This window comes from Rhododendron vialii, chromosome 10a, assembly GCF_030253575.1.
Source record: "Rhododendron vialii isolate Sample 1 chromosome 10a, ASM3025357v1".
In the NCBI taxonomy this organism is placed as follows: Eukaryota; Viridiplantae; Streptophyta; class Magnoliopsida; order Ericales; family Ericaceae; genus Rhododendron; species Rhododendron vialii.
The window spans coordinates 32,271,522-32,297,186 of NC_080566.1; the positions used below are offsets into that span (position 1 = coordinate 32,271,522).

The 25,665-nt window shown below is 36.9% G+C and overlaps 2 protein-coding genes across 2 annotated transcripts; both read left to right on the top strand.

The window, feature by feature from the left end:
• Nucleotides 1-6,259: 6,259 nt before the first annotated feature.
• On the top strand, nt 6,260-11,744 carry LOC131302448 (uncharacterized). Its single transcript, XM_058329108.1, has 5 exons — nt 6,260-6,469; nt 7,365-8,299; nt 8,505-8,558; nt 8,666-8,850; nt 11,372-11,744. The coding sequence occupies exons 2-5, from the start codon at nt 7,492-7,494 to the stop codon at nt 11,459-11,461; spliced, it is 1,137 nt and encodes a 378-aa protein (XP_058185091.1). The 5' UTR covers nt 6,260-6,469; nt 7,365-7,491; the 3' UTR covers nt 11,462-11,744.
• Nucleotides 11,745-22,455: 10,711 nt separating this feature from the next.
• On the top strand, nt 22,456-24,449 carry LOC131302449 (ethylene-responsive transcription factor RAP2-13-like). The gene has a single exon (XM_058329109.1). The coding sequence runs from the start codon at nt 23,058-23,060 to the stop codon at nt 24,102-24,104; it is 1,047 nt and encodes a 348-aa protein (XP_058185092.1). The 5' UTR covers nt 22,456-23,057; the 3' UTR covers nt 24,105-24,449.
• Nucleotides 24,450-25,665: the final 1,216 nt, after the last annotated feature.

A 25,665-nucleotide genomic window follows, 5' to 3' on the forward strand; every position in this document is an offset into this window, starting at 1 on the left:
GCGGCGGCATAGCCCTTTTAGTCTGTTAAGATTTGTGCAGGGCATATGCTCAACGTCTATCGTAGCCCCTTTTAAAATCGGTTGCATAGGTCTGTTTCACCTCTGAGGGTACGTAGTATCATTCAGGCCTATTCTCCATCGCGCGAATTATCTCTTCCTTTGAGGCCAATGGCAGATCCACCGGCTCAAACTTTGAGGGATTATCTAACTCCGGAAATGGCTCCACATGTTTCACCAATAATAGTTCCAAACACCAATGCCGCCAATGCATTTGCTTTCAAGCCATAATATCACCGGGTCATACCTGAGTTTCGGGGGCGTGAACTTGAGGATCCTTATGCTCATATTCGGAAATTTAAGACAACTGTTGGTACATTTGTTACTGGCCCAGGGCAGCTAGATCAAGCATGGCCAAAGTTGTTCCCTTTCTCGCTCAAAGATAAGGCCAAGCAATGGTACCATTCTTTGAAGCCCCGATCTTTGTGAACTTGGAGGAAAGTCTAGGATGTGTTTACCACAAAGTTTTTCCCAGCCAGCCGCACAAAGCTCCTTATGGACCAAATACAGAATTTTAAACAACGGGATAAGGAGATCTTTTACAAGTATTGGGAACGCTACAAGGATTTACTTGCAGCTATTCCACATCATAATTTCCCCATGTACCTTTTGATTAATTATTTCTATTTGGGTTGCTCTAGAGACAGCAAGCAGCTCCTTGACACGATGGGAGGTGGCAATTTTATGGGAAAGAATCTCGATGATGCTTGGGAGTTCTTGGACTCTTTGGCAGCGTGAGATCAAACTTGGCAATACATCGATCCGGGTGAGCAAGCAATGAGAAACCAAGGCATGAGTAGCTCCGACAAGTTTTCGGTGAGCGAGCATAATGTTTTTGAAACAAAGATGGAAGAATTGTCGGCCAAGTTGGAACAAGTACGAAGAACAAGCATAAAAAGATAAATACGATTCATGGATAAAAACGGAAATAAACTTAAGATTACGAAAGATCTCAACCGTACCTACAATATTAATGAAGACGGAATACCTCAAACCCAACTCTTCAATCTCCTTTGAAGAGAGATGAAGAGTTTGAGAGGAGAGGGAGGTAGATATAGAAGTTCATTGGGCTGAAAATTAAAGATCTAACAGCAAAATAGGATAGAAACCTACATATACCCCTTAGAATTCAAGTTACAAATGACCAAAATACCCCTGAGTTAATTTGAGATTGAGTACAAAAATCTGTCAAATTTCTAGTTGAGTTCCGGAACTAGCATTTTTAGGGGTTCCGAAACTGGTCTGCTGCATCAGAAAGTGTTGTCCACTAGATGATTGGTTCCAAAACTGGCATTTTTGGTGGTTCTGGAACTGATCTACAAAACAGTCAGCTTCCTTGCTTCATCTTCAAATCACCCTCGACCGTTCCGTTCACACTCTGAGGCTTCTTGCTATGACATTTTTGAGCTTGTCCACGGATTCCACATGGCCTTGGGGCCTTGGATGTTCTTGGAAGTCATTCATGGCGCCAAAACACGCCTTATTCTCACGTTCAATCTATAATGGTAAAAAACACAAACTACACGCAATATCATTCAAATCAAAATAATTGTGCACGTGAGTGTGACAAAAATGAGATAGATAAGCCCATTTATTTACACTATTGAGGGCTTATTAGATAATTTAAAACGTACTTCATACCTTATGTGCACATGTACATTTTTATTGTCTAATAACACTTACAGAGTGACGAACCTCAATTAAGCATCAATATGAGATCAAACAAATATGAAATGAGCGAAGAAGCCATGTATTCACGACATGACATATACTATTTTTTCGGCAGAAATTAACTCAATACTTTATGCTTAATGGTCACAAAATTGTGTTTATGAACACACACACTCTCTCTCCCCCTTCCTAATAAGGTACTTTATGTTGATCTACACTATTCTACTTTTATCTTTATCATAGAAAACAAAATTATAGCTGAAGTAAACGTAGTAATGGTCACTATATAATATTAACTTAAGACCGTTGCAACATAATAGTAGATGGTTTCATGCATAGCTCCGACTAATTTTTGCATTCAAATCAAATAACAACTTAAGATGTCTAGACCATGGCAGAATTTAAACTCGTAAGCAATCAGTTCCACATGATTGGGATGCATATATTGTAAATCAATTTAAAATTCTTGGTTCCTTACATGTTCCTCGTAACCTCTATTTGTAGCTTTCAAATGGCTCATATCATGGTCACTCAGATATCTATCGATCCAATAACCCCTTAACCAATATCCATAGATAAAACATATTTGCTCCCACTAACCTTAAGGAGTATACTTTTTCGCTACTTATATATAAACAAAATGACTTTTCAAAAGCTTTTTTGCGATGCTATCCGAGTCAAACCTTCTTTTGTTTTTTTTGTCATTTGTTAATCTTAATCTACTCTAAACTTCAAATAGTCTCATTTTGAACATCTTATAGCCTAAAGGGATTAAATTTCTCCCACTATTAATGTTCAAAATTTCAACTGGCATACTTAATAATGAATATGAGATCGCTGCTACATCCGCATAGCACAATACCAAGCATCCAATGACCAAAAAATAATCACCATAAAAAAATAATAGTGGAGTATAATAGTTAGGCCCTGTTCGGACAAAAAATTGAGCCAGGCTTATTGGCTTATTGGCTTATTCTACAAAAAGCCATTTGCTTACCCCTCCTGACACACAACCCCACCCCCCGACCCCACCCCTTCTTTCCGAAAATACCCCCGGCCCCAGAAATACACCTCTTTCAACAGTTTAACTTATTTCTTTTTTCTTTTTACTTGGATGTCTGTATTTCATTTTTCTATTTTATTTATTTAATATTATTTTACTGTTCCGATTTTCAATCCGGTTAAATCGGTGGATAGATTTTGTTTTGTTTATCATTTTATCTTTAATGGTCATAATGAATTTGTGGCTCTAAGGCCTTTCAACGAGCACCCTAAGGCTCCTTTTTTAGTTTTAAGTTTCTCTTACGGTACTCATTGAAAGGCCTTACAAACTTCAATTATGAATCACAATTTAAGATAAAATGATCAGAAAAAGTATTTCTTTGCCCCAGTGTATACAGATTGAAAATTGAAACACTTCATTTCTTAACGAATTTTTGGAAATCAGAACAAGTAATAAATAATGTAAAAACATAAACAACAAAAAAGATATCGACAACATTATTTTAAAGTAAAAATTGTAGAAATCAGAGAAAATGGGAAACGATGCTACAGGCTTCTTTATTGTTTTGACTCCCCTTCACATACCAACAAGATTATAATGCCCTTACACAACAACTGCAATACAATCGAAGGGAAACAAAATGAATGTTTCCATTTTCGAAACAAAAGGAAACCCACGAACCCATTGAAAAAAGAAAAGAAAAGAAACCCACCGACCCCACTCCGCACTTGGCGCATACACCATACCAATTTCCAAACACACATTAACGTTTGGGAGATCTGGGTTCCGTGGAGAGTTGGTGAGAGGATCGGAGGGGGTTGATGCCGGACGAGGCGTGTGACGGGATTTGGAGAGTTCCCCCTTGAATGGATGTTTTGGGGAGAGTCGGTGATTACTGTTTGGGAGCTTCGGAAAGGGTTTGGACTGTGTGAGGCTATGGTGTGATGAGTACAAAAGGATAAGGTTCTGCTGGGAAGGCATATAAGATAGGCAGGGTATTTTGGTCATTTTCGTGGTCTGCAGTGTGGCTTTTTTAGCCGAACCAGCGGTGGCTTTTTTTGACAGAAAAGCTGGGAAAGCCGGCTCAATTTTTTGTCCGAGCAGGGCCTTAATTTTAATAAACTATATGAATAGCTACAATGACCAAAAAATAATCACCATCAAGCTACTACTATATAACAAATTTTAACCTTCATGTGGATAGAGGTGCACCACGCATGAATTTATATAACCATTTATGAATAAGACACATGATCGAACCTTTTTGTGGAGAGTGATAGTTTTTTCATGCCAAGACTTAAAAAAGAAGATTATGCCCTTTACATCATAAAAATTAAAATAGGATAAGTCAAGCAGGACCCACACCAATCAAATTTTCTAAAACCCGCTCTGTAGTATTCCCTCCATTCCTAATTTATTCGTCCAGTTTTAAGATGGGGAATTTAAATATTCATCCTCAAACCTCATTCCACGTAAGAATTCATCACGGTCATTTTGAACAGTTATGTTTCCATCCTTTCAGATGGTGAATTACCTATCTTACCCTTTTAATAATATATTCATATATGTTTTATTAAATTGACATCCTAAATTAGTGGGATTCAACCATTTTTTAATTTAGTAGGATTCAACCATTTCCTAATTTAGTGGGATTCAATCTCAATAATTACGGGAGATAATTATGACATATGATTTCAAAGCTTAAAAGATTCGTAATAACCAAATTTCACCGATTTACATTCGAAAACGATATTTATTTTTTCATTTATAGCACGTATTATCATGAAACCTTTTAGAACATGGTGGATTGACCATATTTTTATTTTTTGCAAAATTATCATAAATAATATTTCAGAACATATATAATATTCATACTGACCTTGTTTTTCATGCTTAATATGTCATGAAAACAATAAACCAAAATCATGATTTCTCGGTGGAACTTGAAAACCCATAACATTCCAGGAAAATAGCCCCTTTTTTGAAACATGGTGGATTGACCATGTTTTTATTATTTGGAAAATAATCTTAAGAAATATTTCGGAACATACACAATATTCAAACTGACCATATTTTTCGTGGTTAATTTATCATGAAAAACAATAAACCAAAATCATGATTTCTCGACGAAACTTGAAAACCCATAACATTCCGGAAAAATAGCATGAAAAAACCATGAATATAAAATGTTTTATTCATGAATATACACCACGAAAAAATATGAATATACAATGTTTTATTAATGAAAACTCAACAATATGAAAAAATACATCACGTTTGAAACAAAAAACACCATGAAACGAAAAAGGTACAAAACTAACGGAGCTAACCAGCAAGAACACGAGGAGATGGAGGAGTCATCGTGGATGCATGTGGATCGGACGGAAAAGTCAAGGTCGCGGAGGCGGCGAACAGTGGAGAGGAGCTTTGAGAGGTGGGAGGTAGTAGGCGGCAATGAGTTTGTCTTGGGTTAGAATCTCCGATGGCGGGCTTGCAGCGGAGGAATCACCAGCGACAACGGAGGAGAAGACGACAATGGATCAGAACCATATCCACTGATGTGGTTTGTTAGACCCAATAAATAAAGCAATTGCCATATTTAATTCCAATTGCAATGTGAAGGTACGGATATATATCTTTTTCTTTCCATTCATGATGTGTTTATTCAATGGGGATTTGGTGTGTATATGGAGTGGATTTTAGTTAGTTTTAAAAAGTTTTGGAAAAGATAACAAAGATTTGAATTATCCCCCTTCATTTTCAAATCATCAATCAAATCCCATTTAATTAGGAAATCATAATCACATAAAACCTAATTACATGCCACCTATTTAAGCAACATCTGTTATGCATATTTATTTGTAAGGGTACAATTGGTATTAAAAAAGAGAAGGGATGAAAACATAAGTGCAAAAAAGTCAAAGGATGGAAACTTACGAGGAGTGATGAATAAGGATGAATATTTAAAAACTCCTTTTAAGATTGCCTTGTCATTGTGTGTTCTCATTTAATGCCAGAAAAGTTAGATAGGAGTACCATTTTCTTTGAATAAATGATGGACAACACAATCACAACCAATCGAAAGCAGAAAGTTAAATCCATTTATTAGTAATCTTGTCTTTTTTTAATAAATTTGAATTTCAAAAGTGGATAAACAAATCGAGACAGAGGATGTATTTACATAAGGGAAAATGACGGCCCAAAACGTATTTTGATAATTAATACCCGTCAAGGACATGCTGAGAACATTTGTTAATGCTGAAAATATTTTTGGTAGATATTAATTATCAAAACATGTCATTGACCGTTATTTTCCCATTACATAATGGATAGTATGTTAGAACTCGGGCTTGGGTCGTCCAAAATCTCGGTCGAAGCCCAACCCAATTTCATGTTGGGCTTAGGTTAGCCCAGCCCAAGTCGCCATCCATAACTGGACTCCACTGGTGTGAATAATTTGTGGTCTCATAAAATCGGTTCAAACATCAAACGCGGGCCAATTTGGCGGTGACCTAAATCCAGTTTCCCGCTCGATTAATTCAACCTCCCTCCTCCTCCTCTCCCTCTCTCGCTCTCTCTCTCTCTCTCTCTCTCTGTTTTTTTTTAAGTTTGCCTATACAAAGAGAGTCTAGTACAAAACGAGCACCCTCAAGAAAGCACAATCCAGATTCCCTGATTGTGATTTTGCTTTCCCTCCAAACAATATTTTCCCAAATCTATTGAACTCCCTTCACAGAGGTAACTCATTTTTCAACATGCCCTCAGATTTTCACCTTTCTTTAATGCATCTTAATATCTAATTATGCAATACCCATTTCCCTTAGTTTGTTTTTCCACGTTCCAATTTTGTTGGTGTATATGTATACTTTTTGTGGAAAACTTGACGATGGTTTTTATTTGGTACCTCAAAAGAACTAAATTTTGGCTCAAGTTGATGTCTTTTTCATTCCTCCAACTGAATTAGTGAATAGGATTATTCTCGAGGTTTAATTTTCACGTTACAAGGCATCAAGAGACAAGATCTCTGTGTTTCTCTGTCGGTTTCGACTTCTCTAGGGTTTTTTTTTGTTAGGGTTAGCTATAGATTTTGGTGGAACCGAAATCTCGCCAACTATGTTGGATTGTGAGAAAGGGTGTGATAAGAAAAGGTAGTCCTTTCTCACAGAATGTCACCATTTTGGACAGATTGTACGCCTGGAACTTATTGAAAGGAAAGGAAAAGAAAAGAAAGGGAAATGGTTAAGAACAGAAGTGTGATGAAAATGTACTGTGCTCAAAACTTGGTTTTCTCATTTTCCTCTCACTTCTTTCTAAACCAAACGAGGGGAGGGGAATTTTTCTGATTTTCCTTTCCTTTGTTTTCCAGAGGTTCCAACTTCCAAACAATAAGTGAGAGGAGAATGAACTAACCAAAAAATATCATTTTTGTACTGTTCTCTTTGTTTCTTACCAAATTACTCAAACCGAAAATGAGTGATTTGGCAAGAAACTCTAATCGTTTCTTTTCTTTTCTTATCAAGTCCTTTAAGCCAAAGGGGCTGTTAGATCTTTGTTGGAAGAAACATGATTAAATACCGCTCGGTGTATGCTCTGGTTGTTATACTAAGCTGGTGTTTTTCTTTGTGTCCGTCAGACCCTCAAGGATTCAATTGAATCCCCAAATCCGCGGGATAGGGATTTGATCCACACATTTACAGATGTAATTGATTCCAAGCCTGGGATTGGATTGATGCCTTTCGTTTCATGTAAGTAAGTTCATTATGAGCGAGGGTAATTCTACCGATGGGTTTCCCAAAACCCGTACTGTTTTGGGTGATGTAACCAATAGATTAGGGAAAAGGGGATTATTGCAGATTTCGGGCAATTCAGGAAGTAAATCCGGGGAGGGACGTGGAAAGCGTGTTGATGACAAAGAGGGAGATTCACAGTTTACGCAGAAGGTCATCAAGGGAGTTGAAAACATTGTCAAAGAGAAATGCGGGATCAAATTTGTTGTAAACAACGTTGAAAAAGGTAAGAGGGTTTGCGTTTCGCCACGTCCTTGCAGTGAGATTAATTCACTCCGGGGTAATGTGATTTCTGGCATCTCAAAAGTGTCAAGTGAACTTAAGGAGTCGAGTTCATTTAGTGACAGCCTTCATCTTGGTAGAACCGATTCTGTCGTTGAAAATGTTGTGCAAGTTGCTGATGCCTCAAGAGGCAGCTGTGTTTCTAGCATTTTGCTGCCTATGGCTTCTGAACCATGTGCTTTTGCTGAAGAAATTTGCGAAAAACATGAAGGAAGTGTCACTCCAGAAGTTGTGGAAGGAAGTGTCACTCCGGAAGTTGTGCAAATTGATCAGAGAGGAGATAAATTAGTGGCTCATTGCAAAGATATTGGTGCTGATAATTTTGAACTAGAGAAATGCGTAGGACAAAACGTAATTGGAAGCTCAAGATTGCCCGAGTCACTGGGTCCTGGATCTTATAAACTAGAGAGATGCATTGGACTTAAGGGAAATGGAAGCTCCAACTCAAGTGCAGGTGTTGACTTGATCAAAGAATGCTCCTGCTCTTTCTGTGTGAAAGGTACATCCGAGTTCTTTACATCATAGTTTCATGCTAAAGTTTCCATCTGTTGACATGGGTTTCAGATTCTTGGTGGTTGTTTGTAACTAGCATTCAATCATCTGCGCTGATTATTAGAAACTCCTTTTCGTCTGACAATATTTTATTAGTTTCATTATGCCCATGATCTGATAAGGCTGTGGTGGTTTTATTTGGTGGTTTTCAGCTGGCTATATTTTGTCAGACCTTCACTACCAGGATATCAAGGGTCGAATAGCTGGTACGTCTAATGTCTCGCAGTTAAAAAATTAATGTTGGTTGATATTTGTTTAAGGCATGTTCTGGTTTCTTTTTACATAGCATAACGATTGTTTGATACTTCCCTAGCACTAAAGAAGAGTCAGAAAGAAGCAAGCATTTTGGCTCAAAGATATTGCAGGGATAAGGGCCTAGATAAACATAATCAAGAGAATTGCCTCAAGTCTTCAAGGTTAGAATCTGATCTCATGGGTCAGTGGAGGTCACTGTTTCTTCATATGGAGGATATACTAGGCCATGAAGGCAGCCAACTCGTAAGTCTAACTCTCTTTGTCTTGCTTCTCTACATAGCAATATGCAGTTTGAATGATTCTTTTTCCAAAGTTGAATACTATTTAACGCCCAACTCTTGCCTAGTTTGAAAAATTGTAATACTACTGACTACATAACATATATATGACAGTATGACTTGCACTAGATTTCAAATATATTTCATCTTGCGAGTTATGATATATGATAAACTATATTACTACGTGTAGATGCACCTGATGTGTATACTACATGCAATTTTACCTTGTTCGAAAATTTCAGGAAACAAGGAACACTTTTTATTGCGTTCTGAACTAAAAACACGTAGTGTCCTACACGTGACTTCGCTGGTCTGTTATACTCCATCCCTCCCTCTCCCCAGCCCCAGCCCCAGCCCAACCCCAACAAACACAAAGATGCTAAAGGAAAAAGTTGGAGCCTACAATTTGATGGCAATTACTTCTGTTATCCTTGATTGGCTTGAGTGTTCAAAGGCATGTGGATAATTCTTTGGTGTAGCATAGCCATAAGTAAGAAATGGGGATATGTAACTGCGTAAGTTGAAACTTCAGACTCAGATTCTATGATATCAGCAACTTAAAGTTTACATTTTGACGTTTCCTTATTTGGTCGTAACTTGCAAAAAAAGTTGATTTTCCTTATTTGGCCCTATTCACGTGCATTGAATAGCTTGATAGACATTGTTGGGCATGTTTCCTAACATTTTAAGCTTTTTGGACAATTGGTAACTTACATCGTATTTGAGCTCATGTTGGGAGAGACCTTGAGTTCAATTCTCTTTGTTTGCATTCTGCTTCTCCCATTGGTATTCTATTTTGCTCTATTATTATTCGCATCTCCACGTGCAAAATGGAGTTGAAGCACACATGGAGAGGCAGGTGAGGGAGGACATTGAATACTTGATATATATTTGGGTCCACTCCAAAGTTCCTAACAAGTTAGGCTTCTGCCTTCTGGGACAATGGGTAACTTAACAGGACGGAAATGTTACAACAAATAATTTGGAAGAGGGGCACAACCAAAAGCGAAGAGTTAGGGGAAAGTGTTTGCAGCTTTTGTCAATAGACTAGCATTTGACTTCTATTTTCACTTTATAGAAATAACTAACGCATGAAGAGATGCCTTCTTTATGAGAATTTAAGACTAGTGAAATTGGATATAAGTTTTTCTCTGAACCCCATTCAAGTTCTAAAACGTTATTGGCTTCTGATGAATTCACAATTTTTGTACTCATCAGTTGGTTAGTTATAGAACTCAGTATACCAGTATCATAAAACATAAATTACACAATTATAGAGACACGTATTGTGCCTGTGGATGGAAGTGGATTGTGTTGAAACATCTCATGCGATACTTTGAACCGTGCTATTAGTCATACTGGCAAGGTTAAAACAAATTCGTAATGTTTTTACTTCTCTATTTATATATGACTTTTCAAATGATTTGCTAAGTGGTAGAATGTGTTAAACTATCAATTATTTGGCAATGATCTTCCTAGCTGATGATCTTGAGACTGGCCTGATAGAATACTTGAATGAAGCATGACAATAACTTTGGGCTTTGTGGATGTGTTTCTGGCTTCTTTGTTAGTTTTGAGTTCCTTCTCATTCCGATTTTAAAAGTTGGTTCGTAGTTTATAGACAATTTATTAGGTAACCAGTAATCAGGTTAGCATGTATATGGTTTTCTTGCTTGGCACATATTGAGTATCAACAATGCTTTTGTTGGTAATAGCTAAGGTTGAAAATTTTGAATTAGTTAGTTTTCGAGTACTTAAATGACTTATACAACAGAATGTCATACTTTTATTTATTTATTATTATTATTATCATTTTTACATCACCTTAGATTAATTGCGTAATTGGTTTTGCATTGCTTAATGTGAAGAACAGTATAAGATTCTGGCTTGAGGGATTCCTGGTGAATCACTAAACCCATGAAAGAATCAGATGTCTGTTGAGGGATCAACCATCTAAATTGCTCACATTGGTTGAGTTTATCACGTCTTGGTATGGCTCCCGTGGTTTAACATATAGTAAGTATGAGTCCTTTAATTCGATGCATGCCCAATTATCGTAGCCATGGATGTTCAGTGTTCTATTTTAAACACAACATCTAATCCCAAACTCATCTTCAGGCATGGAAGGAAACATATAAATGGGAATTAACATCACCTGAACAATAGCTTGCTTCCCCAGTTCCCAAACTTTTTTTATCGAAGAAAAAATAAGAGAAATGTTCACTTTATTCTTGCATTAGGCTGTTACAAAATCCTGAATGCAATGTGCTCAATGATCACGTGATCCATGATTTGAAAATGTGTACAGACCATTTTGTAACCGCAAGAGATGTAATGTGAGGTTCTGTTCAAGCATTGTTGTAAACAGTGTTTACCTGGCTATAAAATGGTGAAGAAAGATTGGAATATTGCCTTCTCTCAGTTAAGAGTTATATATCTTTTCTCTAGTTTTAAATGTGTTGAGTAACTCAAAATTTGTGTGGCAGGAAGCCGGTTTGCTCACCCTAATAGATGTGAGAGAGAGTTGCAAGACAGAACTGGAGACGATGAATGGGATGCCTTCCGAGAAGCAATAGTCACTTCTGAGACTTGAGCTTGTATGATTGTTTTCTCAGTTTAACGTCTAGTAGTTTGTATGTGCGCTTGTTATACCGTATTTATGTAAGGAAATATCCTGAAGTTCATACCTTGTGTTTTTTTTTTTTTTCACGGCATACCTTGTCATTGAATGTGTAAGATACCTGCAGCATTTTGTATCACTTGATGTTGCCGTTGCTGTTGTTGCTGATGCCAGACGATGTTTGTGTCCTTGGAATAAACTGATGTATTCGTTATGTTGATTTCTTACTCTTTGCTTCATCCAGTATTCCTTTGGATTTGAGTCCATGGTTATTCGTTTTCTTTGGTAGTTTTTTTATTTAGACAAAATCCTAGTTCAATAGTTTGATTTGACCTGAAAGTGTGATGAGATGAACAAGATTGTGACCCTGAAAATGCCCCGTGCGTAGGTTTGGTTTGTAAGAGAATCCATGATCTAAAGCTTTAAGAAAATGCATGAACCAAACAAGGCTTGCTTTTCCTTGCACATTCAAATCCATTGAACCAGCAAACAATGAAGACCCTTTGTGCTAACAGAGAGAACTATTGGTACCACACTTATTGGCTTCTCTAAATTTTCTTCTGTTTATGTTTTTGTATTATGGAATTTTTTAATCTTGAACAAGAGTAAAAGTTTCAACTGATCTAGTTGTGTTGATTAATCGCCCATTTTTTTTCATCTGGTTCAAATATACAGCTCTCACATGTTTGAGAAAGAAAAAATCATTACTCCACATGCTTTCTAACTCTATTTAGGCCCCATTCCACCAAGGAAAATGAGTAATTTTTTTAATAAGTACTTATTTTTTGAACAGAAAGTCTACACACACATACACTTTATGCACAGATTGTGCACAGATTTTATTGTGAGGCCCACCACGGGTCCCACACGAATCATCCAAGCCGTTCATTAAATGTAAAACACTTTTTCAAGGGACCCCATAAAAAATAAGCTCAATCCGATACCTATAAGTGCTCGATCAAACCACATAACTTTTCATTAACCGGAAATCTGAATGAAAAGTTAGATGGTTGGATGAAGCACCTATAGGTATTGGATTGAGCCTATTTTTTACGGGGACCTTTGAAAAACTGTTTTACATTTAATGAACGGCTCGGATGATTTGTGTGGGACCCGTGGTGGGCCCCACAAAAAAATCTGTGGACAATCTGTGCACAGATTGCTGTGTGTGTAGCAGCTCTCTTTTTTGAATTAAAGGTCTATTGTGAGAGAATGACCTGTTTTGTAAAATGGAAAATAAGACTTCAAAAAATAAGAACTTTAACAGAACGGGGCTTAAATTGGCCCTGAAATATAGTGAATGTTGACTTTATCTTGGGCTATTCCCTTGAACCGTAAAAATATGTATGTATGCATGATTATCCAAAGTCTACACAACTAGAATTGTCCTGAAAACAACTCCCTTCAAGAAAAGGAACAAAACAAGAGTTGACAATTGGCCAAGTCACCAGAAGATCAGATCAATCGAGAATCTGATCATCTGTCCGGCAGGCCTGACCCTTTTATATTGTATAGTTGATTAATAATGAGGAAAATGTCATTCAAGTACTTCTTTTGGTTCTTGTAGTATTTTTTCTCTTACATTTTTGTCAGTCACTATGTGGTTACTCTAAAGTGGGATGCGAGATCGAAATTGCGATGTGAATATTATTTCTTCGTAAAAATTAAAAAAAAAAAAATAGTTCCAAAAATTGAGTTATATATATGCATCGTATTTTCAAGGCATAAGGTTGCGAACTTGATCGCCAAGAAAGATTGACAAAGAAATGCAATTTGCTTTATCTCACAATTTTTAAGGTCATGTGAATGAGTCACCTTGGCAAACAATTATTGGAGCTAGATTTCCCAACAGCAACCTTAATAATAGTACTGAGAAAGGGAGGGTTTCAAGTTAATTCAACTCCACTCCCAATGGTGTGGACAAAGGGAAACAAATGGAGAGTGGGCTAAGAGCATCCACATTGTAATAATCAAAATTAAAAGGTTGCTAAAGTTAGCAATGTTTGCTCAAAAAAGTGCTCACATTGTAATAACTAAACTTAGCAACCTCTTAGCAACTCATCAAATTTTGACCTTTGAATAACCAAACTTAACAACTTTTACCAATAACCAAAACTCAATAACCAAACCCAATAACCAAATTCAAAACTAAAAAATTAAAAAACACCTCACATAAGAATCGTCTCATCGAGACGAATAATTTGGTGTGATCGGGTGCGTGATTGGAACTCGTTTGCAATTGGACATAGATGCATTGCGTATTGTAGGGGGTTTTTTTTATAGGGATACAAAAATAACCAATGTGGAGATCAAGTTTGTTAGGTTTGATTATGAACTAAATGAATAATCAAATGCTGACGTGGCACATTTTGGTTATCGATTTTGATTATTCCCATTGCGGATGCTCTAAAGGTGGAGCACTAGCTAGTTGCAACCCTTGTTTTACCAATAATTAAAGAGAATCTTATCTTCTTGTGATGTGGTTCAACCAACTTTGAGCCATCCATTCCATTTTACCCCCCTTTTTTTCTTTCTTTTCCCCATTTTGCTTTTTGTCCACTTATATTTTTTTGATATTTGAGAGTTTTCGGGCTAGCTTACCAACAACTAGACTAATTTTTGGGAAACCAACCCCATTGTTCCCTGGCAAGGGATCAATTTAGTGTCAGACCAAAGCTCTGTAAGGACTGATCCCATAAGAGTTTTAAGAGTTTATAGCAGCAAAGAGACTTTTGAAACTGAGAGTCTGAGAACATATGTTCAAGAAAAACAAACAAACTTCTTAACTTCAGATCCTATGAAAATGGAAACCCTCAAGCCTCAAGCCTTGATCATTTGGCCCATTCCTTGGGGTTAAACGTACACTGATAAATAATTGAAACTTTATACTCCCTCCATCCCTTTTTAAGTGTCCCGCTTCGTAATTTCAACTTATTAAGAAAATATCATTACACATTTCACATCAACTTTTACCTCCACTTCCCCTACTTACCCTCTATAAAAACATCATTATTACACTTTTACTCACTAACTTTTCAAAATGGAATCTACTTTTAGGGGCAAAATGGGAAATGTGCTCACTTTTACCCACTAACTTTACAAAATAAACACTTATTAAGGGACAGCCCAAAATGGAATACTGGACATTAAAAAGGGGACGACGGGAGTACTACATATCTACAGTTTTTTTATTATTATTTATTTTTAGTTATACGTATTAAGGTATGTGAATATATGACTTCAATTCAGACGTCACAATTGCTTGGCGGAAGGTCACAAAAGAACTACATTTTTTTTAAGTTCGTTGTAATTAAGATGTTCTTAGAATTGGAAAGATCATATGAAAACAAAAGCTTTAGAAAATGGGCTAAGCAAATTTGTGGGGTGATTCAAAAAAGAAAAAAAATAAATTTTTGGGAGGTTTCATTTCAAATTGACTTTGGCACGAAGGTTTCATTTCACATTTGTGGGAGGTCCAAAAATTTTATCATCAGTAGAAAACCTTATAAATCGCCAAATATGTTGATTCAAAAATTTCTCTACTAGTTTGATAAATTTAATCTTCCGATGATTTGGATTGGAGAACTCGGGGCTAGTTCCTAAGCAAGGAAAAAACTTTATAAGTATATTAGTATTTTTTTTAATGGGGCCGGTTCTAAGGACACAAGTTTTGACTCTCTATTTCAGTCTTTGAAACCAACGGTTTAGACTAGATCACATAAAGACACACCCATCTCACAAACGGCTGAGATTAGATCACGTATAGGCGCACCAACCACCACCACCACCCCACCCCCCCTCCCCCAATGCTCGCGCGCTCTCTCTTTCCTATTCACAGTCTTCACAACCCAAAACATAAAAATTTACAAACTACAATTACTAGTAAATTACTTATTATTAATTTATCGAGTTATTTTTATGACAAGTCTATCCCAGATTGATAAATAATCAATATCAGTACAATCACGATATATATATATATATATATATATATATATATATATATATATATTTGAAAGGGTATAATCACGATTTATCACCGCTAACTCTTTGCATTTAGTGGACAAAAAGCATGATTAGTCCATAAATCAAAGAAGTTAAGTGCCAATAAACAAACACGAGGAGGACAATCCGCACATGCCCCCACCAAAGGGGCCAAAGTGAAATTTACTCCAAAGAATCTAACGCCGGCACATGATGGATAGAATACAGGGCGAGTCACGTGATCAGCCCATATGATTTAGGAATGAATTAGGTCTACATACATTTGATTCAGGAGAAAAATTGAAAATAAATAAATAGACGTCTACATACAACGTTCTTGGCAAAATTGCTGGTTAGATAAAATCTCCACCACACAAGGACATACAGTTTTTTTTTTTTATAACCAAGTGTTCGGGTCAACTTATGCATATTTAACTAATTTCGGCAGATCAATTCTTCCGTCCACTGACAACCACTGCTTAGTGCAGTTGGTCAGTCATTGCCTCTTCTTTGTGGAAGGTCTTGGGTTCGAGCCCCACAGAGGGCATGCCCTTTAGGGGACCAGGGCTATGGATAGCTTCTGGTGTCCCCATACTAACTCTAACACCCCTACTAACTCCCACTGATGTATATCACCGTGGCAAAAAATAAAAAAATAAAAAATTTCTTCCTTCCAGGCGTCCACTACATGAGGACGCATTGTAAGAAGTATATTCTGTTAGAGTGATAGTGTAGAGCTTGACAGGGTTTTGACAGATTTTATTAGATTTGACTTACCTAAAATTTGTTTTATTCTTTTAAATTATTCTTCGTTATATTTAGAGGAGTTTTAGAAAAGTAGAAAAATAGGGATTAAAGTTAAAAAACTTAGACAAGAAAATAAATATCTCAAGAGTTTATCTGATTTTGTTGTCTTAAAGAATGTTTTTAAATTTCTGTAAAAACCTTGTTACTTTTTAAATTTCTTAATCGTTGCGATAAATAAGCAATTCAAAAAATTTGACAAAAAATTACTAAATTCCAAAAAAAAAATAAAAATTACTAATACTTGTAGTAACAATTCAATTATCAAATGCGCCCTTTACTTCCAAGTTGACATAGTGTGCGGATAACGTCTTCCCGTGCTTTACTCTCTTACAACTCTGTCTATGATCTATTAACCTTCAATCAAACGATAAAAATTCATAGATAATTGATAATACTCCAAGTAATCCTTCCCAAATCTTCAAGTAGGGTCGTGCCAGCGCGACCAAACAAATCTAGAATCAAATAGTACTATGTTTATGATTATGGCTAACTTTTTTAATGCTAAAAAAAGAGGAAAATGCTACTAATTGCTAACCACAGTTCTCTTGGAAAATGTAAATAGCTATACATTGACGCATGTGGAAACGGCACTGAAACTTTAACCTTTTTTTGGTATTGTGGGTGTGAAAATTGCACTGTTTGGCCTAATAAGCCAAGTGGGTTTTTTTTTTTTTAATTTTTTAGTTTTTTATTAATTTTTGGAAGATTATTTCTTTGTCATGACAAGAAAAATCTGAAAAATAAAAAAATTAGAATCGAAACCTAAATTTTTTTAATACAGACAAAAATAAGCCAATATGCCCTTTTTTTTACTTTATTCAAAAAAATTGGATTTTTATCGTAATTTTTTTACTTCTTAGATTTCTCTCGTCATAACGAAGCAATAATCCAAAAAATTCACGAAAAATCAATAAATGCGAACTTTTTTTAAATAAGGACAAAAAAATAAATCATTTGACTTATTAGGTCAAATAACCCCTAAGTATATAAATATTTAAATATGCGTAATTGTTTTGGTATGTGGTGAGCACGAGGTAAGATTTTCCGTGTCGAAAATCACTGTGCCTTTGTACCGAAGAATTTTTTGACCATTAAATATAAAACATAAAAAAACACATAATTCAACGATCGAAAAACCTCACCTCTCGGTAGGGCTGTAAACGAGCCGAATCGAGCCGAATATTAGAATACTCAGATTCGTTCGTTAAGTTTTTTAGTGAACTCGAGCTTGAGCTGAAATCAATAAAAATTATGACGAGCTGAACTCGAACCAAGCTTGCCTAGGTTTGGGTCGAACTCGAGCTTGTTTACGAGCCTTAACGATTCAATAATATCATATTTTTATGTTCTTATACAGGTCTAAAACTGCAAATAAAATTTTCATTATGTACATAAATATGTTCATATACATATAAAAAGATAAAAACATATACATAAGTAAATTTTTAGTAATTGTAAACGTTTAGACTTGTACAAGTTTTAAAATTTTTACTATATAACTATATAAAATTCCCATGATACACATATACTTCAAGTTCGCGAGCCTAATCGAGCCGAATACTGTTGCGTTCATGTTCGGCTCATTTATGAAACGAGCCTAAACTTGAGGTTCAGGTTCGGTTCATTTAGTAGATGAATCGAACTCGAACGAGCTTTTACCGAGTCGAGACTCGAACAGTTTACGAACGGCTCAGTTCATTTACAGCCCTACCTCTCGGTACAATTGGAGAGAATGATTTTTGAGACAGAAGCTTAAGAACGAGGAGAGCGTAGAAGAGAGGAAATACGGCGGGTACTTTGCGTGTCTTTGGAAGTGATGATGTAGACGCAGGAGGAATGGACGTGTGAACGCATCAAAGTGGACCCAGCTTTTACCATCAGCAAATCAATCGGGTGGGGTCCCCGACTCCCCGTTACAATTTCATTTCAAGTATGCTTTCGCTTCATTCCAACGCAACTTTGGAGCCACGCACGCTTAATCCATGGTTGTTGACCTTCAAATCTAACCGTGCTTGATGTGTTACATAATCTTTCAAAATTTTTCGAACCGGTACTTTTAATTTTCGCACTGCACTTGCCGGTCTTAGTCATTGTTATTGCGAATTGTAATAAGTTGGGATGTGTTTTGATGACTCTTTCATGTTTGCGTTCATGCTTGCGTGCTTGCTCATGCACACAAATTATGTGACTTAGATCGTGTTGCGCAGTTGCTACCGACACTAACCGTGGTTATCTAACCTGCTTTCCTGGTTGCTTTTAGCGTACCCAAATTGCCCTTTTGCTAATCTCTAGCCTCCGCCCCCCCCCCCCCCCCCCCCCCGCTCTCTCTCTTTGGAGAGATCTGGCGCCGCAATTAACGACGGGGTTTTCTAGGTGGGGATCACTTACTCAGTCAGTGGTGACGGAAAATTATTCAGTAGTCACATGACATTTTGAGTCAATGGTCCTAGGACTACTTTCCCGTGAATCCCACATTCAACTCCTATCAGTTCGAGCCCCGCTAGCTGGCATCTGAACTCTTTGTGGACTAATATACTAACATTCATATAATATTAACAAAAGAAAAACTATATTAGTTACACATAACTTTATTATCAGTCTAAATACAAACATGGAACAACGAATGTACGAATTCCATCTGTGGGATTCGTTTGGACACACCATTAATTTAAGAAAAATGCTAACTAAAACTCACTCAATGGGCTTTGGGTAAATAATACAAGGCTTTCATTTTGAGTCCTATTTTGATGGTTTATTTTAATTTAATTATGATTTCTTATTTAATCGGATCTTATATTATTTGACAATTCAATTTACATCAATTTTTTGGCACTTTGGAACTCGTTATTGGCTAATTTTGATGATCTAAATTGGTCATGTTCAGAAAGTATTGAAAATTATATTCATATTGAAAGTCACGCCGATCGAACACCAATCAATACTTAGGCCCCGTTCCAGAAACTTTCTTAAAAAATAAGTACTTATTTTGAAACTTTTCAAAGAAAAATAAGAAGGGTCATTCCACAAAACTCAAATAAAAAGTTTATTTCATATTTTCAAACTCAAAAATAATGTAAATGAAAAAAAATTTAATTTTTTTTTGCATTGTATTAAAGATCTCAACGAGATCTATCAAACAAGATACATAATGATAAAAAAATTATTTGCGTAAGCACATGATTTTTGAGCTTAAAATTGCCTTCTTAATAAATAAGGAGTTGTGCTATGAGTAATGGGAGCCGAGGAGGGAAATCGTATCGACGGCCGCGCCGGGTTGTCTCCGGCCACCAGATGACCGATTCGAGCCGTCCAAAAATTCTATAAAAAAAAGCTGAGGGGGCCTTCGCGGGAATCAACGACATCCAAGGTGTGTAAGATGCTTAATCCGAGCACCCTTTTTTTCGTGTGAAATCATATATACGAAAAAGGGGTGCTCGGATCAAGTATCCTACACACCTTGGATGCCGTTAATTCCGGCGTTGGCCCCCTCGGTTTTTTTTTTTTATAGAATTTTTAGACGGCTCGAATCGGCCGTCCGGTGGCCGGAGACGGCCTGGCCTGGCCGTCGGTACGATTTTCCTCCCCGGCGCTCATTGGTACCTATATAACTTCTGAAAAAATAAGTACCTTCTTCTTATTTTTGTGGAACAAGCCTTATTATTGAACAAAAAAATAAGTTCTTATTCACGTTCTGGAACTGACCCTTAATCATTATAAATCTCTCTCTGAAAGAGGATTCAATCTGGTGTGCCCTAATCAATTTCTGAAAATAAATGTTTTCAATCAGTTATTGGTCAATATTTGATCAATTTAAATGTTGTGCGATTCATGTTTCTGATGATAAACGATTCAAATCATCAAAATGAATGCATAATTAACTCCAAGGTACACCAATCACAATTCAATCGCTGAAAAGTCTGGACCATCTGAATTACATAAGTAATTTATAAATTAAACTTTTAAAATGAACAATTTAAGTCATCCAGCTTGATTATAGGAATCTTGTTTTGCCTCACACCAAGATTACATAGGTGGATCGTATCCTGAAAAATGGAATCAAATATCGAAAACAAGAAAATCAAACAGTAGACGGTTGGCCGGCCTTCACTTGTTTGAGGGTCTAAAGCAAAATTTAAATATAAGCCCTTTTTAATCGACTATTAGAAAAGTATAGAAGAGACTTCTAAAATTCATAAATTTTGAAAGCTTAAAACGGCCAAACATTGGACTTTAACTCAAGATTGTCACCTGCGGACGATGGTCATAGCATGTTTAGGGGGGTGTTTCCACTAAAAATTTGAGGAAAAAACGTAGACGTTTTTATCATCTCGTTTATACTAACCAACAAGTTTTGATTGTTCACACTAACTAACAATTAGTCAATAATTTTTTTACTCACATATTCATCTACAATTTATTAATTACCGAAAACAACTTGATATTGTATTTCTAAATAATTTATTCACTATCGAAAACACCAGACACTTTAATTGCAACAAATTTTTTTTTCAAAATTATTCACTTTCAGAAAACACCACCTCATGCCGTGGTACCGCAACACAGAATCGTGCCTCATCATCAATTTTCATCACACCGAGGTGGTATCAGATGACTCGGACCTGAGGCGTGAGCTAATTTTAGAAAAGAAAACCACCAATTAAATTACAAAAGGTGTTAACTGGGGTACTAAAATAGTCAACAACTCCAATTAATCCCTCGGACCAATCATATTTTGCCACGTAAACAGGCGCCGCTAAGCCACTGACACCTGGGACTCACTAATTAATAAATTTTGATTTTTCCTGGTCGATGATGCCTTTGTCCCATTGGCTGGCCTCCATATACAACTGGTACCTGCTAACTGACAAAAGGAGGAAAAAAATATACACATTGGCCTCCTCAAGATTACACATATTACACTTCTCATCCTTCACTTCTAGTTTGTGTCAATCAGTTCTCCTATACCATACCATCTTCTTTTTGTGCAGCTACCATCTTTAAGTTCTAATTTAGTAGAAACAACTTTGACTACATAGTACTACAAGACGTAGTACAACAACTTTTAGCTTAACATTTCCGCTTTCTTTTTCATCTAGGAGTATAACTTACTGTAAAAAATAAAGTTATTTATTCTACACAAAAACTTTTTTTCACCTCCATTCCGCCTTTGACCTCTCCCATTTTCTTTTACACTATACCATTTTTTTTTTGTTTGGCTACACTATAACATCTTTAAGTTCTAGTTTAGTGGAAACGACTTTGACTACGAAAGAACTACAAGAAATAGTCCATAACTTTTGGCTTAGCGGAAATGCCCCCTTAAATGCAAGTCGATCGCATTGAATTGTTTAGTCAACCATCACACTTTAATCAAAATGTCAACGCATATCTTCGTGAGGCCATGTGGCTTCTTTTGTCTCACTTACTTGAATAAAAATGGATAGAATAGCCTCCCATTGTAAATGGGTTAAGTTGATTTGAGTCGAGCAATAGGTCGTTCATTCTTAATTTGACATCATACAAGTTTTAAATAATATGTGAATGCTTGATTTATTCATGAACTGCTAATTTTAAATGAATGTAAACAAGCTGATCACGATACAAACTCTGGAAGTTAATTTATGCAAACAATATAAGCTTATCTAGCCGAGTAATGAGTGGTTCATGCTTCGCTCGGCAAGCTAACCAACTTGGCAATGAATTTAAATTTGACTTGTTCATATAAAAAACTAATCTTCAACGAGCTTTTAAAAGCTGAATAGGAGTTGAACTCAAAAAGCTTCTTAAAAAATAAGTACTTATTTATAATTTTTAAGTTTAAAAATAATAGGCTTACTGAAATAATTTTGTTTTGTCATATGAATCTTGTTTGACAAGCTTCGATGAGATTTTTGAATGGTGAAAAGAAATCAAAAAATATTTTCTTAAATATATTATTTTAAGTTTAAAAATTATAAACAAATACTTATTTTTTAAGAATTCTTAGCTGAATAGGGCCGGGATAAAAGAGAATCTAATGAACAAATGGGATGCTTAACCTCGTGTAAGGAACTATCTGACAAACTTGCAAAGTAAAGACCAAAGAGTGAGATTTTATAGAGATACAAGGGTGTAGCTAGTATTTCATGAAAGGCAAGGGGATAGAGAGAAAGGAAATGTGAGGCTGGAGATGAGATGAAGAGAGAGAAACCAAGGCCCCCTGGCACTATAAAAACACAGAGAGGTGAGCCCTCAAATGCAAGAGTGAAATATCAAGTGAGGTCCCGGATAAATTTTGAGTGTTCATAATCTTCACCCCTTTCCCCCCTCTCTAATTGCCCCGCTTCTCTGAATCCCTTTCTGTCATCGTCTGTCTTTCAATCTTCAATTTCAGGGTTTGTTTTTCCATCTTGATTTTGAACAAAATTGAGCAAAAACAAAACAGAAAAGCAAACCCACGAGGGTGGTTTCTTGAAAGTCAGGTGTTTCAGAACAGTGATCCAGTTTTTTCCTTTTTGTGGTACAAATTTATATTTTTCTCTTTTTTTCCTCTCTCTAATATCAAAACAACAAAGAGGGTGAATTTTTTCTGTCCCTCAGGTTGATTTTGGTTGAAATTTTCTTTCAAAGCCTTTGATCCTTATTTGCGTAGAAAAAGGCTTGACCTTTACCTGGTTCTTTAATTTTGGTACAAGAAACAGGTTTGGTATTTGGGTTTCTTTTCATTTTTCAGTTCTATTTCTCTCTCTCTATATCTAATCTTTTGTGTAGATCTCTCTCTCATGGCGGCAGCTATAGATACATACAGCAGCAGCAGCAGCAGCAGTCCAGTTTTCTCAGATCCCTTTAGTGAGGAACTGATGAAAGCACTTGAACCTTTTATGAAAAGTGCCTCATCATCCACGCCCTCCTCCCCTTCTCTCTCTCCTCCCCACCTCTCTCCTCCCTCTACCTCTTACTCCCCTTTTCCTTCTCCTTACTCTGTTTCTTCACCACCCACCATGAACCCAACTTTTTCTCTGATGGGTCTTGACCCAATCGGTTCAATTGGGCTTAACCACCTCACCCCATCTCAGATCCTCCAAATCCAATCCCAGATCCAGCTCCAACAGCAACAAAATCAGTACTTGGCTTCACTCCAAAACCAAACCCTTTCCCAATTTCACAGAACTCAGAGCCAGAAACAAGAATCCTCTGTTTGCTCTGTTTTCCTCGGGCCAAAACCGATCCTGATGAAGCAAGTCGGAACTCCGGCGGGGAAACCACCGAAGCTCTACCGGGGAGTGAGGCAGCGGCATTGGGGGAAGTGGGTGGCCGAGATCAGGCTCCCGAAGAATCGAACTCGGCTGTGGTTAGGAACTTTCGATACAGCTGAAGAAGCGGCTTTGGCTTACGACAAAGCCGCTTACAAGCTGAGGGGCGACTTCGCGAGGCTCAATTTCCCCCACTTCCGCCACCAGATCGACCACGAATTCGCCGATTTTAAGCCCTTGCATTCCTCCGTCGACGCGAAGCTCCAGGCCATTTGCCAGAACCTGGCCAACAAGAATTTCGGGAAACAGGGGAAGAAACAGGGGCAGAAACAGGGGAAGATTGCAATCGTGGACTTGGATTCGTCGAATTGCGACGCGGGGTCTCGAGGTTCGGACGAGATCAAGGAGGAGGACAGGGGTTCGCCCGAGTTATTGTCGTCCGACGAGTACTCGGGCGGGTCCTCGCCGGAATCCGATATCACGTTAATTGATTTCTCGGAGCCTTCATTTGATGAATCGGAGAGTTTTGGGCTGGACAAGTTCCCTTCAGTGGAGATTGATTGGGATTCTCTTTAGATTTTCTCTTTCTAATGTATTAATTCCCAGTGAATTTGGTCAGTAGTTTGTAATCTTAGCGGTTTAATTTGGTGTCTGCAGTAGCCTCTGCAATGGGTTTTTTGACATTTGCAGAGGTGAAATCTTAGGGGGTCAGTAATTTTGAAGGTTTAGGTAGTTTTTTTTTTTTTTTCTGTTGATTAATATGTAATATATGGTCTCTGAATCTTGGTGGGCTGGTGTTTTTTCTAAGCCTGGCCAAGAAGTGAGGAATATTTGGAGTTTTCAGCTTTTGGGTCTGTTGTTTTGGTTTGTAATTATTGGTCTATAAATGTATTAATGGACTGTCTTTATTTTGTGGTGTTATTGATTGTATTAGTAATCTGTTGATAGGGTTTGGCTTTGCTTCTGTAATTTATCTGAAGTGTAGGAGGGTTTGCATGATCTTCTCAATTTATTGTTTGCACGGTGAAATCGAGGTGTTCTTGCGCTGTTGTGATTTGCTCGTAGCAGAACCCCGCTTCCGGGAATTTCACTCCCCTAGCGGGATCCAACAAGAACTGCCCACGGCAGCCAGGGAAGGACTGAATAATTACCAGATTACAATTCCTACAACGAATCAGCACATGGTTGGCTTCACGATAGATATGATAAACTTCCGCATCAAGCCGTTTTAGGAGTAACCTGCGATCGGAGGTAATGTTGCTCAATTGATTGTTTTCATTGGGATTTAGCAAACTATGTAATATCGGTATATGGGGAGAACAAAAAAACTTCAATCGGCCTCACACCGAACTTTGTTTTTTTGAATGGGTAGAATTTTATTTCACCAAAAACGCAAGAAGCTACGAACCGCAACAGGGACGTCTCCCGGAAACATATACAGCAAAAGGCCCCAAACACAATTCACACAACCCTACACCCAGTGCAGTACATGAAAAAACAGCACCTATAATCAATTGTTTATCGCGAAAAATCCTAAATCAAGAAGGCAGGCATCACAAAGACCAAGAGCTAATCTTAGCTCTAATTTGTACTACTAAAGATAGCTCAAGATACCGTAGCCACATCCCTGGATTTGCCTTGAAAAATTCTCGAATTGCTTTCCCCCAAGAGAAAATAAATGGTAGCCACACCGGACTACGTAACTTTGAAGCTATTAGTGCATCTTATTTAGAAAAGAGAATACGATATAAGAATTACCCAGGTAGTGGGCAAAATTGGTCTTATTAAAGTATATAAGAGAGGAAATTAGGAAACTTTAGTGTTATTAATAATCTGCTAATGAGGTTCTTCATCTTATATTTGCGTTGCGGGCATGAATTATTAAGAGCAACATGATCTTAATTAAGGCTTCTTGAATTGGTTGACTAAAACCTTCATCTTTATACTTCTCCCGTTGCAAGCATAAATTTTCATAATTTGGGTAAAATTCAGTCTATTTTTATTTTTTCGATTCCTCTCGACGACATGAATCAATAGTCCACAAAGTTAGACGCAAAACTAACAAACGCGATTTTTAAAAAAAAAAAGAACAAAACAAGAAAAAGCCAAAAAAATCTTAACGGAACTTAGCCAAATA